This window comes from Oryctolagus cuniculus, chromosome 7 (genome assembly GCF_051225735.1).
Source record: "Oryctolagus cuniculus isolate XC-2025 breed Fujian yellow rabbit chromosome 7, ASM5122573v1, whole genome shotgun sequence".
NCBI classification, from domain to species: Eukaryota; Metazoa; Chordata; class Mammalia; order Lagomorpha; family Leporidae; genus Oryctolagus; species Oryctolagus cuniculus.
Window position 1 is genome coordinate 33,327,268 of NC_142873.1, and position 20,241 is coordinate 33,347,508.

Sequence of the window (20,241 nt, forward strand, 5' to 3'; positions counted from 1 at the left end):
TGTTGGATCATATGGTAATTCTGTGTTTTTTTTTTGTTTTTTTTTTTGTTTTTTTTTTTTTTTTGACAGGCAGAGTGGATAGTGAGAGAGAGAGACAGAGAGAGAAAGGTCTTCCTTTGCCGTTGGTTCACCCTCCAATGGCCGCCGCTGCAGCTGGCGCACCGCGCTGATCCGATGGCAGGAGCCAGGAGCCAGGTGCTTTTCCTGGTCTCCCATGGGGTGCAGGGCCCAAGCACCTGGGCCATCCTCCACTGCACTCCCTGGCCATAGCAGAGAGCTGGCCTGGAAGAGGGGCAACCGGGACAGAATCCGGCGCCCCAACCGGGACTAGAACCCGGTGTGCCGGCGCCGCAAGGTGGAGGATTAGCCTATTGAGCCACGGCGCCGGCTCTGTGTTTATTTTTTTATAAAGATTTATGTATTTATTAGAAAGGAAGAGTGACAGAGAGGGAGAGGAAGAGGAAGAGAGAAATCTCCCATCTTCTGGCTTACTCCCCAAATGGCTGCAACAGTTCAGGCTAGGGCAAGGCCAAATCCAGGAGCTGGGAACTCCACCCAGGTCTCCTATGTGGGTGGCAGGGTCTCAAGTACTTAAGCCATCATCCACTGCCTCTCAGGCACATCAGCAGAGAGCCGGATGAGAAGTAGAGTAGCTGGGACTTGAACCAGGGCTTCAGTATGAGATGTGGGTGTCCTACTAAACAGCTTAACCTGCTATGCCACAATGCCTGCCCATAGGTTTAATTCTTAGAGGAAATACCACACTGTTCTCTGCAGTGGCTTGCACTATTTCACACTCTCCCTAGCAATGCACCAGACTTCCAATTTCTTGACATCTTTACTAACACTTATTTTCTGATTTCTGTTTTAATAATTGTCATTGTAATGAGTGTGAAGTTGTATCTTTCTGAGATTTATTTGCTTTTCTCTGCTGGTTAGTGATATTGAGCATCTTTTCATGTGCTTATTGGCCATTTATAAATCTTTGGAGAAATGTATATTCAAGTTCGTTTGCCCATTAAAATTATTTTATTTATTTACTTATTTGAGAGGGAAAGGGAGAAGAGAGAGAACACTCCTATCAACTGATTTAATTCCCCAAATGTCTGCAATCACTGGGGTTGAGCTAGGGCCAAAGCTGGGAGCTGACAAATGCAATCCAGATCTTCTACATGGGTGGCAGGAATCCCACTACCTGGACCATTCCTGCTGCCTCCCAGTCAGCACTGATAGGAAGCTACAGTCAGAAACCAGAGCTGGGACTGGAACCCAGTACTCTAATGTGAGACAAGGGCATCTTAACTACTAAATATCTGCATCTGCTAATTTTTTAAAAAAGGTATATTTGAAAGATAGTGAGAGAGAGAGGGACACACACAGACCTTTCATCCACTGGTTCACTCTCCAAATGGCTGCAACAGCCAGGAGAAGCCAGAAGCCAGGAACTTCATACAGGTCTCCCATCTGGGTGGCAAGAGTCCAAGTACCTGGACCATCATCCACTGTTTCCCAGGTACATTGGCAGGAAGCTGTATCAGAGAAGCTGGGACTTGAACTGGCAGTGTTTAACCCACTGTACCACAACATTGGCCCCTGCCTGCCCATTTTGGATTGCATTTTTGTTGTTGAATTGTAGGAATATTAAAAATATTCTGTGTATTTGCAGAGTACACATATAAATATATATGATTTTATATGCTGCATGTTTGCTGAATGCTGAATTTTTTTTGTTCTAACATTTTTTTTAATGGATCTTTGGGTTTTCCACAGGTAAGACCATATTTCTGCAAACAGATAATTTTATTTTTCCTTTCTGATTGTTATCTCACATCTAAATTTTTGTTTAGGGGGCCGGCGCTGTGGCGCAGCAGGTTAAAGCCCTGGCCTAAAGTGCCAGCATCCCACATAGGCACTGGTTCTAATCCCAGCTGCTCCTCTTCTGATCTAGCTCTCTGCTATGGCCTGGGAAAGCAGAAGATGGCCCAGGTCCTTGGGCCCCTGCACCCACGTGGGAGACCCAAAGGCTCCTGGCTTCTAGCTTCGGATTGGTACAGCTCCAGCCTTTGTGGCCATCTTGGGAGTGAACCAGCGGATAGAAGACCTCTCTCTCTGTCTCTACCTCTCCCTGTAATTCTGTCTTAAAATAAAAAAAAATTCATTTAAAATTATTTATTTGAAAGGCATAGAAACAGAGATCTCCCACCTTCTGATTCACTCCCCAAATATCCACAACAGCCACAAGCATGGCATTCAATGTAGGTCTCTCACATGGGTGTCTTGTATTTTACTACTCAAACCAACACATGCAGCCTCCCAGGGTGTGTGTTAGCAGAAGGCTACAGTTGGGATCAGTGCCTGGACTTGAATCCAGGCACAATGACCTGATGACATGCAGGTGTTCCAAGCAGCAACTTAACCATGTAAAATGTCCACTCCCAATTTCTAAATGTTTTCCACCTCAATAGATTGGTCCTGAATACACTTTATTTTTTAAAAAGATAGATTTATTTATTTATTTATTCATTCATTCAGAAGGTAGAATTACAGAGAGGAAGAAGTAGAGGCAGAAAGTCTTCCAACCACTGGTTTACTTCCCAAATGGCCGCAATGGCCGGACCGGGGCGGATCCGAAGCCAGGAGCTTCTTCCAGGTCTCCATGCAGGTGCAGGGGCCCAAGAACTCGGGCCATCTTCTATTGCTTTCCCAGGCCACAGCAGAGAGCTGGGTTGGAAATGGAGCAGCCAGGATTTGAAATGGCACCCATAGGGGATGCCAATACTGTAGGCAGTGGCTTTACTCACTACACCACAGCACTTTCTTCATCACTAATGAGGTTGAATGCCTTTTATATGGAAGCATTCATACCATTCCCATAATGTGAAATTCAACTATCATATTAGGATAATGTACTAAGCCTGAAGCTTTATCTCCAGATCTTGGACTCTCATTCTCTCTTCTCTTCCTAATGAATGTTTAACTAGAAAACTTTTGAGGACTAAACGACTACAACATTAAGCTTAAGCCTTATTATCAGTTTCTCAAATGCACACATGAATTACTTTTCACCTTACTGGTGTATAAACTCCTTTGATAATCTGATGAAAACTTTGAAATTTTGCATGCATATCAGGAAATGTATGGATTTCCTGAAGTTCAACCATGGGCCTCTCACAGAGTAAGATTTTATTCACCTTACCCTAAGTCAATCTTTCTACTGAATCCTCTTCTCTTCAGTCATTTGGTTGTTTCTACCACACTAGCTGTCATGTCCTACCACTTTTTTCTTCCTGTTTTTGATCACTTTTTCTGCTTTCCTATGTCCTAAGTAAATTTTACTTTTTCTTCAAGGTCCACCTAAAATTTCTAACCCTGCCAAGGTATTTCACCAACCCATTATCCTCTCTTCCAATCAGTTATTCACTCAACAAATACATATGGAAAGCTTTTCTGTACTAGGTCATGTTCCAAAATCAGGGGATACATCAATGGACAAGATAGTCCCTGTCCTCAAAAACTGCAGGACTACCCAAAAAGCAGATGAAACACGCACTAGAGGCATGCACTGCAGACTCAGAGGGAAAGTTGTCTAGGGAAAAAAATTCTCATTTTGTCTTATTTCATTTTTTAAGGTTATTTATCCATTTGAAATGCAGAGTGGGGGAGGGGGAAGGTATCTTTGTCTGCTGGTTCATTCCCCAAATATCCTGAACAGCCACAGCTGGGATAGGCTGAAGCCCGGAGCCAAGTACACAATCTAAGTCTCCTATGTGGGTGTTAGGGACCCCAAGAACTTGAGTCAAGTACTTGTTGCCTCCCAGGGTGCACATTAGCAGGAAGCTGAATAGGAAGTGGAGACAGGACTCTAACCTATGCAGTCCAATATGGAATACAGTGTTCCAACTGTTGCTCCACAATACCTGCTTCTAGTATTTCATTTTTAATTATATTTGGGAAGAGACTTCATAATACTTTCAGTGCTCAGGGTTCCTGAAGTTCTTCATGTGGTGTACCTGGTGGCAGAAAAAAATCATCTTCTCTTAAAAAAGCTTCTTTTTAAGATATATTTATTTATTTGAAAGTCAGAGTTACAGAGTCAGAGGGAGAGACAGATCTTCCATCTGCTAGTTCACTCCCCAGATGGCTATGGCCAGGGCTGGGCCAGGCCAAGGCCAGGAGCTTCTTCCAAGGTCCCTTGTGGGTGGCAGGAGCTCAAGCATTTGGGCCATCTTTTGTTGCCTTTCCCAGGCCATTAGCAGGGAGCTAGATTAGAAGTGGAGCAGCTGGGACTCGAACTGGCACCCATATGGAATACCAGCATCACAGGTGGTAGCTGTACCTGCTCTGCCACACTGGCCCCCTCTTCTGCGTTTTCTGATATAGATCTGTTCAGATGTCCAAGAAAAAAAAAATCAGGAGCTGTCCCCAACTCCTTCCTCTTCCCAATTCTCCACATCCACTCAGCATCTTCTTTTTTTAGAGAAAGATTACTAAATTGTCCAATGAGAAGACTGGCCTGGAGGGGACAGAACAAAACTGGAGACCAGTTAGAAGGCTGTAATACAAATGGAAACGATGGTGACCTGAACCAAAATGTAACAGACTCATGTGTGAAGCAAGCAGAGCCAGAGACCAGTCCAGAGGGTAAATTTGGGATTTGCCAAGATGGCTGGGCTACCCAGCAGAATCATCAAGGAAACCTTCCTTAGGTGGCGGTGTGGCATAGCAGGTTAAGTTGCCACCTGCACCACTGGGGTCCACATTCGAGTCCCAACCATTCCACTTCAGATCCAACTCCCTGATAATGCACCTGGAAAGGCAGAAGAATATGGCCCAAGTATTTGGGCCCCTGCCACCCACCCACGAGGGAGATCGGAGTTCCAAGTCTTGCCCAGTCTGTTACTGCAGCCATTTGAGGAATGAAACAGCAGATGGAAGATCTCAATCTGTGTGTGTGTGTGTGTGTGTGTGTGTGTATATATATATATATATATAATATTTAAAGGAAATCCTCCAACATATGCTGGCAGTTCCTAGCACTGAAGTGGAACAATGCCCTCATTATTTTCAGGTGGACAATGCTAGCCCCCAGGAGTCCTCCTTCTAGGGAGCATATTTTAAACTTGAATTATCTCTTCCAAAAGAATACCCAATGGCAGCCCCTAAAGTATGTTTCATGACCAAAATTTATCATCCTGATGTAGACAAGTTGGGAAAAATACGTTTAGATATTTTAAAGTAGTCTCCAGCACTGGAGATCCACATAGCTCTGCTGTCGATCTAGGCTTTGCTGAGTGCTTCTAATCCTGATGATTTGCTAGCAAATGATATAGCTGAGCAGGGGGAGACCACGGAAGCCCAAGCCATAGAAACAGCTAGAGCATAGACAGGGCTATTTGCCATGAACACTTAAATCTGATCATTAAATGTGCATTACTTCTCCCAAGATTTCTTCCTTTTTTGTTTGCACTAAATGGAGACAGTCTTAGAAACACTACAAATAGAAGCTATGACATCTTCAGTCCTTTGGTGATAAAATACACACTAGGAAATGTTCATCCTGTCCAAAATAAGGTTGGTACAGCATGAAGAGAGACTAGAAGAACCACCTAAATTTCTGTGAAACTTAAAAGCAACGACCTCCAGGGGTGGGGGAGGCAGTGTGGTGGAGTAGTAGGTTAAGCCACCACCTGCAATGCCAGCATCCCATCTGGACAATGGTTCGAGTTTTGGCTGCTCTACTTTCAATCCAGCATTCCTGCTACTGTGTGTGAGAAAGTAAGCAGAGGATGGCTTAAGTGCTTGGGCCCCTGCACCTACGTGGGAGAAACAGAAGCTTTGCCAGCAGCATATCTCTAACTCTGCCATTCAAATAAACAAAATATCTTTTTTTTTAAAGGCAATGACCCTTCACTGTTTTTATTCATTTCACCCATCACGGTTTAAGTATGAAGTAATATGTATAAAAGTAGTAGTCAGAGTTAGCTGCAAATGTGTGTTCTGGTTTTTGAGGGGGTAGGTAGTATTATTTTAATTTCATAAGGCTCTTTTTTATGGTGATCTACTTCATTGGTTAAAAGCAGTTAAGTAGTTCTTTAGAACTACTATAAGAACAGCTCTCTAGTCATGTTTAACTTTATATGGATGCTGCAGATACACAAGGCTGATTGGTTGAACCAAAACAGGAACATCAAACATAGTCACAGCCCTGGTCACTTAATAACACTGTGACTTCAATGTCAAGTGCAGCTTCACCCTTTAAAAAAAAAAAAAGCTTGTAAGCAAAGCATTTTATATAGCTTGTCTGGGAACTTCCATATACCTTTTGTTTTAATATTTTTTGTTATTCTATATTTTTAAAAGAGGTATAGTAGAGAGAATTAAAATACATTGAAAAAAGCTTATGAAGGAGGAAGAATTTGTCAAACCTGGTGAATAGACACGTGCCATAAAGAAAACAGGCTCTGAGGATAGGTAGACATGGTGCTATTATTCACTAACAGAACAAGGGTAGAAGACTGGAGTTTGGGAAAAGGAATATGATGAGTCCAGTTCGGGATTTCCAAAGGGAAATGTTCAGTGAGAAAGCAGTTAGATACTAGGCCTGAAATTCAGGCAAGCTTGGGCTACAGATATTACTTTATGGATTATCAGTATCAATGGATAGAGGGTAAATGAAATTACTGAAGGGAACAAGATCACAGGGAAAATGAATAGAATGAGAAGAAAATTAGTTCAAGGATTATGAGTTCAATGGTTCAACAGAGCTAACAACAACAGTAAACATTAACTGCAACTTCACTATAGACCAGATAAGATTCTAAACACTTAACTTACTTATTCTTAAAAAACCAAAAATAGCAAACTGACACTCTTTGGACTTCTGACTGCTAATATTACCATTATGCCATTTTTTACATTCAAGAAACCAAAGCACAATGTGGTGAATCAGTTTGCCTGGAATGGTACTTGGAGTTGACTGAGGAATCCAACTTGAAGGCAGGTGTTCTGACTCCAGAAGTGTAGGAGACAAGAAATGCATATTTAACTAAAGAAAAAAAGTCAAAAGTGGTGTCACAGGAGAACTACAACAAGCGCAGCGAAGTTTAAGAGGAAAAGAACGGGCTGATGCTGTGGCATAGTAGGCTAACCCTCTGCCCGCAGCACCAGCATCCCACATGGCGCCGGTTCGAATCCCAGCTACTCCATTTCTGATCCAGCTCTCTGCTAATGGCCTGGGAAAGCAGAAGATGGCCCAAGCACTTGGGCCCCTGCACCCACGTGGGAGAACTGAAAGAAGCTCCTGGCTTCTGGCTTCAGATTGGCCCAGCTCTGGCCGTTGCAGCCATCTGAGGAGTGAACCAGTGTATGGAAGACCTCTCTCTCTGCCTCTCAAATACATAAAATGTTTAAAAGAGGCAGAGAGAAAAGAACCATTGATAGTGCAAGTCAAGGGGAGGTGGTTCAGCTGGCTTTCAGATGTTCATACATTCATACACACACACTCTCTGTCTCTGTCTGAAAATGCTGAAAACCTCTACAGCCTGAGATCAAGCTTCTGAGACACTCTCCCAGATCTGTACTGAGTTTTTGGCTTTGACTGAGTTGCCAGCACTTATAAATTGAACTTTCACAGAAAAAAAAAAAAATCAGTGTTCCTGGACTTTCCAGAAAAACAGAAGGAGCCTAGAAACAGGGGGCTGATTCTCCCAGAGAAACTGGCCGGATCACAGCATCAAACTCCCCCTTTCCGAGGAAAGTAGCGCTCCCTTACCCATCAGAGCCTCCCGCCATTTTCGCAGGCGCAGCTTGCCTGAGATAATTTATTCTGTCACCACTGTAGGCATTTGGGTTTATGGCCCCTTCTCCAGCGCGCTCTACCCCGGACTTTTAAGCAACAGTATCTCTGATTTCCCCTCCGCCGTAGAAGTCTTTTGCTTCATTTCTTCTCCTCCAAATCACTAGCTCCTTATGACCACCCTCTTAACCTGCCACCACAGCAGCTGGGGCACAGCTCGGTTAAAACCGTAGTCATGTGGCATCCGCAGGTTTCTCCCCGAAGCCAGCGGCCCATGAGTCATCATTCTCGCGTCCCAGCTCCGCGACCGGCGCCTGGCACATAAAGCCAGGCACTCAGTACGCGCTGAGTTTACAGTATATGGCAAACTAAGGCTAAACTAGCATTACGGCCAGAGAGGTGGGGCTGAGGTACAAGTCCAAATAATTGGCGTCTGCCCGAGAAGAAAGCAGGTGCGAGCACCCCCGCCAAGTAAATACCACTAAAGGAAGCCGCTGCCGCCGCCGTCATTCTCTCTCAAGCGCGCAAGCTCCCAAGTCTCGCGAGATTCGTCCTGAGCGCCCGCCGTTTAGTCCCATTGATTTACGGGTTGGTTTCCTTCAGATTCGCACGGCCACACGGCTCCCACGCCAGAGCCCTTCCGGTGCTATGCCCCGGAAGCGGAAGTGCTCACCAGGCTGTCAGAGTCCGTGTCTGGCTGGGTGGTCGTGGAGTCTCGGGAAGTCGTTTTCGCTTCCCTTTTCTGGCTCGAGAGCGCTTCCCCTCTGGTGGGTGGGAGTGCAGGACGGAGCTGCGAGATGAGCACCATGTTCGCGGACACGCTACTCATCGTTTTTATCTCCGTGTGCACGGCTCTTCTCGCGGAGGGTGAGAGCGGCTGTTTCGGACCCGGGGTCCCCTGCGCCACCGCGGGGGAAGATCGCGAGCCTTAATCTCTTTGGGGGGCTTGTCCGCTCTCCTCCAGGAAATCACTGGGAACTCGTGGACAGGAGAGGGAGGGATAGTAGCAATCGAATGCCGATTTTCCTTGGTGTGAGGTAGCTTTCACTTGGGTATTTGTGGAGACACTTTCACATCCTCTTACAGTTGTTTTGGTGAAAGAGTCAGTTGTACTAGCGATTGAAAATAGTTAACTAGGGCTCAATATGAGCCAAAAAGTTAAAAATCCCTTCTTGAACAGGAACCACTAATAGTTTGTTGTGACTGTTCAGACTTCTTATTAGCATGTTGCTCTTAATGTTTTAGGCATAACCTGGGTCCTGGTTTATAGGACAGACAAGTACAAGAGACTGAAGGCAGAAGTGGAAAAGCAGAGTAAAAAATGTGAGTATGACAACATGTTAGGTACAGTTTCAACATGTCAAGCTCATTGAGTGCATGTTCACAGTATATATTTGAGAAGCTCCCGCTGATACTAAAACTTGATAGGAACACAAAGATGAATACAACTTGAAGGCTATTTGTAAATAAAAGACATTTATGCAAAATGAAACTGAAGGGAAGTGAGGGACATGGCAGTACATTTTATTTACCGTGGTAGTCTTTTATTAAATTTTAATTTCAGAGGGAGAGAGACCTCTTGCTCATCTGTTGATTCACTCTCAAAATGGGGGTGGGAGGGAGATGGGGACCCCTAACAGGGAGCTGGGAACTCAATTCAAGTTCCCATTTGTTGGTGGCAGAAACCCAGTTAGTTGATCCATCACCACTACTTTCTAGCATTTGCAGTCACAGGAAGCTGGAGTTAGAACCAGAGCAAAGTATCAAACCCAGGTACATTCAGAATAGGAGGCAGGTGTCTTAATTGCTAGGCTAAATGCCTGCCCTTGGTAGTAGTTCTAAAGAAGAATTTCCATTCAGTTGTGAGGAACCATGGGAAACCTTCATGTTGCTGATAAGCTTGCAAATCTTGCTGGATGGTTAGTTTTGATAGAGAATGAGATAGGAGAAGGAAATTCCAAATAAAGGAAATAACATATGAACAAAAATATGGAAATTTTAATGTGTAAGGTGTGCTTGGAGAGTGATATCATTATAAGTGGTGTCAAGGTAATTAGAATTGGGGCTGGGACCGTGGCATAGTAAGTAAAGATGCTGCCTCCGCTCCGGCATCCCATATGGGTGCTGGTTGGAGTCCTGGCTGCTCCACTTCCAATCAAGCTCCCTGCTAATGTGCCTGGGAAAGCAGCAGAAGATGGCCTAAGTCCTTGGGGCTCTACCCTAGTGTGGGAGACCCAGAGGAAGCTCTTGGGTTTGGACTGGCACATGTGTGACCATTGTAGTCGTTTGGGGAGTAAACTAGCAGATGGAAGATCTCTCTCTCTCTCTCTCTCTCTCTCTTTCCCTCTGTTTAACTCTGCATTTCAAATAAATAAATAAATCTTTAAAAGAAAAATCTTAGCTCTTCAGAAATAAACTGAGTTTCATTTGAGTGAGGAGGTTTTTTTTTTTTTTTTTTTTTTTTTGACAGGCAGAGTGGACAGTGAGAGAGAGAGACAGAGAGAAAGGTCTTCCTTTTGCCATTGGTTCACCCTCCAATGGCCACCGCGGCCGGCGCGCTGCGGCCGGCGCACTGCGCTGATCCGATGGCAGGAGCCAGGAGCCAGGTGCTTTTCCTGGTCTCCCATGGGGTGCAGGGCCCAAGCACCTGGGCCATCCTCCACTGCACTCCCTGGCCACAGCAGAGGGCTGGCCTGGAAGAGGGGCAACCGGGACAGAATCTGGCGCCCCGACCGGGACTAGAACCCGGTGTGCCGGTGCCGCTAGGCGGAGGATTAGCCTAGTGAGCCGCGGCGCCGGCCCTGAGTGAGGAGTTTGAAGAACTGTTTGAGGGAAAGAGTAAGAACAAGTAGTTTGTTGTCTTTCAAATGAAATAGGGGGCCAGTGTTGTGGGGTAGTGGGTAAAGCCATCTGTAATGCTTGTGTCTCGTATGGTTACCAGTTCAAGTCCTGGCTGCTGCATTTCCAATCCAGCTCTTCTGCTAAAGCAGTGGAAAATATCCTAAGTGCTTGGGTCCCTACCACCCACATGAGAGACCTGGATGAAGCTTCTGGCTCTTGGCTTCATTCTGGCCCAGCCCTTGCCCTTGTGGCCATCTGGAGAATGAACCAGCAGGTAGAAGATCTCTTTATAGCTCTGTCTCTGGAACTCTGACTTTCAAATACATAATAGTCTTAAAAAAAAAAAAAGCAAAAAAAAAAACAAAAAAAAAACAAAATTGGGAACTCCACAGGACATAGCTGAGGTACAATTTGATTGGTTCCTTATAGGTCTGGTTTGGCTTTCAATGTTCTTTTTCTTTCTTAAAAGGATTAAATATAACTTCTTCTTAGAACTTCTTAGAATATTGTATTCTACAACTTTTCCCTGATATCTTCATAAGAGTTTGAAGGGTTTGTATTTTTTTGACATTGATTTATTTGAAAGGCACAGTGACAGGGAGAGACAGAGAAGGGGAGATAGCACTCTTTGAGCTGCTGCTTCACTCCCAAAATTGCTGCAACAGCCTTGTCTAGATGAAGCCAAAGCCAAGAGCCAGGAACTCCATCCAGGTTTTCCACGTGGTGACAGGAGCCCAAGTACTTGAGCCATCTTCTGCTGCCTTCCCAGGTGCATTAGCAGGAATTTAAATCAGAAGCACAGTAGCTAGGGTTTGAACTGGCAGTCCAGTATGGGATATTGGTGAGCCATGGCTTAACCTGCTGCGTTACAATGCTGGCCTCTCAAATTTTTTTCCTTAAATTATCTCAGCTGGTACACACAACAACCCTTTGTGGTTAGTTGTATAAATGTTACCTCCACATTAGAGGAAAGAAAATTGAGACTCAGAAAGTAAATGATATATTTATGTCATAGAGCAAACAAAGAATTAAGAGATAAACTCAAACTTTTTAAATTACAGTTTACCATTCTTTCCCTTATTCAGTGTTTGATAATGCACTTCAACATATTTACAACCAAATTCATTTTCTTTTCCTTCACAAACATCCTTTTTTTTTTTAGCATTTCCCTAGTTTTGGTGACTGGTAGCTCTCTACTTTGAGTAGTGCAAACCAGAAGCCTTGATACACTTTATTTATTTATTTTAAAGATTTATATGAAAGGCAGAGAGAGAGCTTTCATCCACTCCTTCACTCCCCAGACTGAAGGTAAGAGCCGAGAACTCCACCCAAGTCTCTCATTGGTGGCAGGGGCCCAAGTTATAGGCTTGTCTTGCCCTGCCTTCCCACATGTGTTAGCAGGAAGTTGGATCTGGAGTGGAGTAACTGGATCTCAACCAGCACTCTGATATGGGATGCCAGCATCACAAGTGGCAGTTTAACCTGGTGTGCCACAACACTGGTCCCAGCTACTGTTTATCTGCCTTCGAGAACATCACACTGATTTTGCTTGCTTATCCAGTTGGTCATTCTTGCGCAGTTAGTTTCCTTGTTCTTTTTCTGGACCTCTTAATTGTTGGGAATAGCATAAGATGTAGTTTTTTTCTCTATATTCACTGCTTTCTTGATTTTTATGTTCAGTTTGGCAACCACTTCTAAATTCATTTCTTTAGCTCTTTCTTAATACAAGAATTACATGTTCACCTATCAATCTGTCATCTTCACTTGACTGTCTTATAGGCATCTCAAACCCACATATCCAAAATTCAACACATATTCTTCTCTTCTAAGCCTGCTTCATTTATAGCTGTGTCAAAAAATCTTTGACTCTTCTCTCATAACCCACATCCAGGTTGTCAGCAAGTATTTTGGACTACCTTCAAATATACCCCAAATCTGACCACTTTTTAGTACCTCCAGTGTTAGCCACAATGGTTTAAGCACCAAGATCTTTTGTATGGATTATTGCAATAGCCTCCATCAGGTGATTCTGTTTCCCTGTAGTCTGTTGTCAAAATAACAGGTAAATAGTCTCTCTAAAAGCCTATCAGATCATGTTCCTCTTTGCTCATAATCCTGTGATGGTGTCTCCTTTTCACTCAGAAAATGTGCCAGAGTCCTTACAAGTGTCCTACAGAGCCTCTCCTGTTTCCTCTTGTATTCTTTCCTCTCTCTTCACCACAGTGTCTTGCTTCCTTTTTTTCGCTCATGCTAACCACACTCCAGTGCTGGGACCTCTCTGTTAGTTGTTCTCTATGCTTGGAAATGTTCTTCTCTGTAATGCCTGCTTGGCCAACCCTCTTACCTAATTCAAATCTTTGTTCAAAGCTCACTTCAGAGTCTTTACTAGACTATTCTGTTTAGAACTACAGTCTTCTCACCTTCCCTACCACTACTGCTCCTAATTGCTTACCCTGCTGTATTCTCCATTCCTACCCCCATCCCTGTGGCTCTTACCACTTTCTAACATATGATAAGGTTTACTTATTTATTATGTTATTGTATATTACTTATTTACTTATTTATTTGAAAGACAGAGTTAACAGAGAGTGAGAGAGGGTAGGACAGAGAGAGAGTTCTCCATCCCCTGGTTCACTCCCCAAATGGCCGCAATGGCTGGAGCTGGGGCAGGCTGAAACCAGGAGCTAGGAGCTTCTGGGTCTCCCACGTTGGTGCAGGGGCCCAAGCACTTGGACCACCTTCTGCTGCTTTTCCCAGGTTTATTACCAGGGAGCTGGATTGGAAGTGGAGCAGCCAAGACTGGAACCAGCACCCACATGGGATGCCAGCACTGCAGGTGGAGGCTTAACCTATGCCACGGTTATGATCAGTTGACATCCTTGATTGATTGCTAAATGTTGAGTTTGCCATAAGGGCAATGTGAAATGAATGCACTAATTGAGTACAACTATTATATTTAGTATGAGGGATATTTAAAAGAAAGAGTATAAGGTAAATTCCCTCTTTGAACAAATGTCTTAATTGCAAAAGCACGTATAATCCCTTCTATTCAGTTTGGATTCATAGTTTGATATGAATCAGGCAAGAGAAGTTTGTAGATTTTGAAGAATACAAAAAAATAGAATTAGATATTCTTTTCTTGGGGTGATCTTATTTTTGGCATTATTTGGAGACTACTGCTATCCAAAAATCAGGCTACTGAGGTTGGGTCTTTGACAAAAGTCATGCTTTCTTACAGGTAGCAAGTTGGTTGATTCTAGTGGTCTCTAAGCTTTTGGTGTGCTTTAAATATTAGTGGGTCTCCTTTCATTGTGTTGCTGTTGTAAAATAGACTAATGTTAATAGCTTATAGACTCAAGAAGGACAAAAGTACATGCAACATCCTTGTAACAAAAATTGAGAGCATTTATAAGTATAAATTAGTATGAGGCAAAAGGTACTGTATTTCTGTTTACAGTGAAACAGGATAAAAGTTTTAAATAGTTTATAAACTGTAAACTGCTTGGCAGAAATCTGGAATTCAGAACACAGCATTAGCAGGTCATGAACTTTATGAAGTTTGAAAACATTAGATTAGCTTTCTCTAGTCTCAGTTCAGTCCACTAGAAGACCAAGTTAGTGTTTACAGTATCATCGTATGTTTCTATTATTTAGCCTTCTTTTTCTTGCCCTTGTTTTTGTTTTTGTTTTGTTTTTGCAGTCATGGTTCAATGTTAAGTAGTTGTGTTGTGTTGTGTAGTCCTTATGGGGTGAGGAAAAAATATTTTTGTTTCTCTGGCTAATTGTAATGATGAAAACATTTAATGTTTTGTATTCATTTTATATTTTAAGATGTTATTTCTGTAATGTGGAGTTTGACTTAATTTCTTATGTGATCTCATACGACTATGTTGATTTGAAATCTGTGTAGCTGTGTCTGATGTTTTCTTATCTATCTAGATCAATATCTGTGACTTAGTTACTCAACACACACACACATTTTATCTTGTTTAGTACTTTGAATTTCATTAGCTGTATTGGAGTCAGATTGAATTTTATGCCTCTCTGATAAAGCAGTAATACCAACTTTGTTTCTAGTATTCAGGCAACAAATTTGATGTACTAAGGGAAAGGCCTCTTGCTTATTTTCTTTAATGTTGCTTTTAGAAATAATTCATGTAGTTTGCTAACATGCGAACAGATAATATAAACAAAGTGAAGGTAAATTTTGACTCTAGTTTTAGCCCATTCACAGGTGATTAAAATATATAAAATATACAATTCCCTTTTTTATGATTTATTTATTTATTTCAAAGTTGGAGTTACACAGAGAAGGAGAGGCAGAGAGAGAGAGGGAGGTCTTCTATCCACTGATTTATTCCCCAGTTGGCCACCACAGCTGGAGCTATGTCATTCCAAAGCCAGGAGCTTCCTCTGGGTCTTCCCATGTGAGTGCAGGCGTCTAAGGACTTGAGCCATCTTCCACTGCTTTCCCAGGCCATAACAGGGTGCTGTATTGGAAGTAGAGCAGCCAGGACTTGAACTGGTGCCCATTTGGGATGCTGGCACTGCAGGCAGCGGCTTTGCCTGCTACACCACAGCACCGGCCCCAATATTACTCCTTTTCAAAAGCTGTTAACTTCATCGTTCATTGAAATACATAAAAAATAGATTACAACTTATTAAACTGTTTTATTTCATTTTGTTTCTATTTGAGAGAGAACACTCCCATCTGCTAGATCACTCCCCTAATGCCAGCAATGGCCAGGATCCTAATCCAGATCTTTCACGTGGATTGCAGGGACCTCACAACTTGAACCATCACCTGCTGCCTCCCAGCATGCACATTACCAGGAAGCTAGAATCGAGAGTGGCGCTGTTACTTGAACCCAGGCACTCTATTTAAACTGCAGATGTCCCAACCCGTGATTTAACTGCCGAGCCAAACATCTGGCTCAATCTTAGCTTGTTTGGCTATTCTCCTGATTTTCTCTCTTTTCCTTCCTTCTTTCCTCCCTCCCTTCCTCCCTCTCTCCCTCCCTCCCTCCTTTGTTTCTCTCTCTGCCTCCCTCCCTCCCTCCTTTCTTTCTCTCTCTCTCTCTCCCCCCTCCCTCCCTGCCTTCCTTCCTTCCTTCCTTCTTTTTCTTTCTTTCCTGTCTGTCTCTTTCTTTTTTTAAGATTTTATTTATTTGAGATGTAGAGTTACAGAGAGAGGGAGAATCAAACAGAAAGGTCTTCCATCCTCTGGTTCATTCCCCAAATGGCCGCAGTGGCCAGAGCTGGGCCAATCCAAAGCTAGAAGCCAGAAACTTCTTCTGGGCCTCTCACATGGGTGCAGGGGCCCAAGCACTTGGACCGTCTTCCATTGCTTTCCTAGGCCATAAGCAGAGAGGTGGATAGGAAGAGGAACAGCCAGAACTAGAACTGCACCCATATTGGGATGCTGGCACCACAGGCGGGGGCTTAACCTACTACACCATAGCACCAGCCCCATGACTGTGTCTTAATACAGTCCTTTATAAATATTTGATTAACAATGCTTACAATTATTATTTTTGTTTTAGAGTGTTGTCTCTACTTTTAATTGTCAGCAATTGTGGGAGTAGGCTAGTTGTATTAGTATGTTTTCCATTGTTATAACAAAAAACTCCAAAACTGGGTAACTTACAAAGAAGAGAATGATTTATCTCATGGTTTTGGTGTCTGAAAGTCTAAGATTGGGCAGGCCCAATTTTCAGCCTGTTCTGAGGGCCACCTTGGCTGTGTCCCATCATGTCAGATGGTATCAAGTTGGAAATGTGCAAGAGAGGGCAATCCCATGGTTAGAATGAAAACCTCAGAGTGATTCAGAAGTAAGGTGCACTCTTGGAATAGTTCATTCTAACTGGGGTCCCAGGAGAATCACCTCAGTTCCGTCCAAGGGCAGTACCCCCAGTGACCTAACCCCCTCCCATTTGGCCCCACTTCTGAAAAATTCTACCCTAGAAAGTACCATCCTCCAACCGGCGCCGCGGCTCACCAGGCTAATCCTCCGCCTTGCGGCGCCGGCACACCAGGTTCTAGTCCCGGTCAGGGCGCCGGATTCTGTCCCAGTTGCCCCTCTTCCAGGCCAGCCCTCTGCTGTGGCCAGGGAGTGCAGTGGAGGATGGCCCAAGTGCTTGGGCCCTGCACCCCATGGGAGACCAGGAGAAGTACCTGGCTCCTGCCATCAGATCAGTGTGGTGCGCCGGCCGCAGCGCGCCAGCCACGGCGGCCATTGGAGGGTGAACCAATGGCAAAAGGAAGACCTTTCTCTCTGTCTCTCTCTCTCACTGTCCACTCTGCCTGTCAAAAAAAAAAAAGAAAAAAAGAAAAAAAAAAGAATACCATCCTCCAACACATGAACCCTTGGCGGACAAACCACACCCCACCATAGCATCAGAAAGTCAGTGTGACTTTCTCATAAGAATCTTTCATCACCTCAGCTGTGATAAAGTATCCTTTGTTTCTTAAGCATATTGCATAATTAACTTTCACTGTTAACTATCTTGTTTACAGTGGAAAAGAAGAAGGAAACGATAACAGAGTCAGCTGGCCGACAACAAAAGAAGAAAATAGGTAAGATGATAGATATCAGTCTAGATGAAATTTAGGTTGTCTTGGAAAAAACATAAATTTTTAGAGGATGAAAATATGAAGTTGTTAATGGCAGTAGCTAGCTCATGTTTATATAATTTTATGGTATATATTATATACCTTTTCTCACTTGATTCTTAACCATTTTGTGAAGTAGATAGGACAAGGTTAAGCAGTTACTCCTTTTTGGTTCTCTGCTTTAAAATTTGTGTTTTAGTAAAGTGATAGCTGTGGATTTTGAACTTGGCTGACGATTCTTTTTTGTTGTTGTTAAGATTTATTATATTTATTTGAAATTCAGAGTAACAGAGCAGGAGAGGGAGAGACAGAGAGAGGTCTTCCATCCACTGGCCCACTCCCCAAATGGCCTCAACAGTCAGGGCTGGGCCAAGAGCCTGGAGCTTCTTCTGGGTCTCCCACATGGATGCAGGGGTCCAAATACTTGGGCCATCCTCTGCTGCTTTTCTCAGGCCATTAACAGGAAGCTGGATCAGAAGTGGAGCAGCTGGGACTCAAACTGGTGCCCATATAGGATACTGGCACTGCAGATGACAACTTTACCCTCTACACCACAGTGTCAGCCCAGCTGACAATTCTTAGCATATTTTGTGTAAGTATATTATTATTTTTAAAGATTTCTTTATTTATTTGAAAGAGTTCCACAGAGAGAGAAGGAGAGACAGAGAGAGAGAAAGAGAGGTCTTCCATCCGCTGGCTCACTCCCCACTTGGCCGCAACGGCTGGAGCTGAGCTGCGCCTATGTGAAGGCAGGAGCCAGGAGCTTCCTCCTGGTCTCCCACGTGGGTGCAGGAGCCCAAGGACTTGGGCCATCTTCCACTGCTCTCCCAGGCCACAGCAGAGAGCTGGATTGGAAGTGGAGCAGCTGGGACCTGAACCGGTGCCCATATGGAATGTCAGCACTGCAGGTGGCAGCTTTACCAGCTACATCACAGCGCCGGCCCCGAAAGTACATTATTTTTATATTCAAGATTATTATTTCCAATTAAACTAAGGTTACTTATGTTTATTTTTGCCATTCTTAAATATATTGCCATGAGTTCCCTACTGAAAATTGACTAATGATGGAGATCTTCCAAAGAGTAGATTTTCTGCTAAGTGATTTTTGTCTTCCCTGAGAAAATGACCATATGTTTTTGGTTTTTCAGTGCAATTTAGAATTTAAGTAATTCTGCTTCCAAAAGGTTTCCAGAAGACAATTTATGAGTGATTATATATGGTTTATATTTTATGGAACTTCCTGATTCTAAAATCAGGAAAAAATGGTTGTAACATTATGTATTTGGTTCAGAAACAATATAAAACCATGTAAAACCTGTATCACAACTGTACTAGCATAGAAGAATTCCACTAGGCTGAATGATGCCTCTGTTCTGTTCTAACTAAAGCTTTGCAATTTAGTGTAGAGGTAGCAGATGTTTTTTAAATGGCCTATTCACTTAATCCTGTGTCAGGATGCTATTGTACATCTACTCTGTGTGTGTAAGTGACTCTATTAGGCACTGGAGAAACAAAATAGAAAAAAATTCTGTTTTTACCAACTCTCTCCAGAGAAGGAGAACAGACCAAAAAATAAATCATAACTTTGCAGTACAATAAGTAACTTCTATAAAGATTTATTTTGAATATTGTAAAATTAAAGAAAGAGGATATCCCAGTCTACTTATGGGATCAGGTTATCTTGAAGATGTAATCCTTCAGCTGAATCTGGAAATGTTAGTGTTAGTTAGCTAAATAAATATAAGTAAAATGCTATTAAGTATTTATTACAACTTACATCTGTAACACACTATACTGTGCATTTTAAAATTCTTGAAGCAACTGTGTATGATAGGATAGGGATATAATAACAGGGTACATTCCAGAACTTACAAATTAGTTAGTGTAGGAAGTGAAAGATATGTGTAAAGTACAGGCCAATCCAGCTCTCTACTATGGCCTAGGAAAGCAGTGGAAGATGGCCCAAGTCCTTGGGCCCCTGCACCTGCATGGGAGACCTAGAAAAAGCTCCTGGCTCCTGGCTTCAGATGAGCCTAGCTCCGGCCATTGCAACCATTTGGGAAGTGAACCAGCAGATGGAAGATCTTTCTCTCTGTCTCTCCCTCTTTCTGTCTATAATTTTACCTCTGAAATAAATAAAATTTTTTTTTAAGTAGAAGCTATTTCTCCGAGTTTTCAATGTCAGAGGAACTAGTGAGAAATCTAACTTCTATCAAGAAAGCTTTAGACAACCTTTAAAGGATTTAAACAGAAGCTTGACATGAGATTGTGTTAAAGCAAGACAACTGATAATAGTATGGAGGAAAAACTGGAGAAGGGACCATTCTGGAGGTAGGGAAGTGACGAGGCTTTTGAAGTGACCCGGTCACAAAAATGATAAAAAGCTAAAGTTTGGCAATAGCTGTGGGAAGGCAGTAGATGATACAAATTTAACAGATGTAGAGGAAGCAGAAGTAATAAGACTTGATTATTACAGGCGGGGTCTGGAGAGGCATGAGTTTAGGAAAATGCCCAGATTTCTGATTTGGGTGGGAAATATTGGAGGAAGAAATGGAGATTGGGATGAGGAAGGAAAGAGATGATGATTTCAGGTCTGAATCTGTTGAATTTGAATTGTCTGTGTGACACTGCTGTGGCATCGTTTGATACAGCATGGGATGTTACACTTTGGGTGCTGGCAGAGATAAAGGCTACAAATAGAGTTTAGAATCCTGTGCTTATGTATAGTAATCGAATCCATAAGGTAAACAAGATCACAAGAGTTACCCCACAGGGCTGTGGATAAGGAGAGTCTCTCTCCCTTCCCCCCACCCCCCTTTTTGAAAAGATGTATTTGAAAGGCAGAGTTACAGAGAGGCAGAGAAAGAGAGAGGGAGGGAGGGAGGGAGGGAGGGAGAGGGAGAGGGGTCTTCCATCCGCTGGTTCACTCCCCAAATGGCTGCCATGGCCAGAGCTGGACCCATCTGAAGTCAGGAGCCTCCTCTGGGTCTCCC

The 20,241-nt window shown here is 43.2% G+C and overlaps 2 protein-coding genes across 2 annotated transcripts in view; one reads left to right on the forward strand and one right to left on the reverse strand.

Moving 5' to 3' along the window:
* The window catches only part of UCK2 (uridine-cytidine kinase 2), a 127,872-nt gene extending 119,459 nt beyond the window's left edge, over window positions 1-8,413 (reverse strand). The window contains exon 1 of the mRNA XM_089299646.1: window positions 8,275-8,413. The gene's annotated coding sequence lies outside the window, so the exon portion shown is untranslated. The remainder of the gene's footprint in view (window positions 1-8,274) is intronic.
* Window positions 8,414-8,459: 46 nt separating this feature from the next.
* TMCO1 (transmembrane and coiled-coil domains 1) overlaps window positions 8,460-20,241 on the forward strand; it is a 58,457-nt gene continuing 46,675 nt past the window's right edge. The window contains exons 1-3 of the mRNA XM_002715830.6: window positions 8,460-8,662; window positions 9,041-9,118; window positions 17,153-17,212. Coding sequence (XP_002715876.3) covers window positions 8,593-8,662; window positions 9,041-9,118; window positions 17,153-17,212 — 208 coding nt within the window. The 5' untranslated portion in view covers window positions 8,460-8,592. The remainder of the gene's footprint in view (window positions 8,663-9,040; window positions 9,119-17,152; window positions 17,213-20,241) is intronic.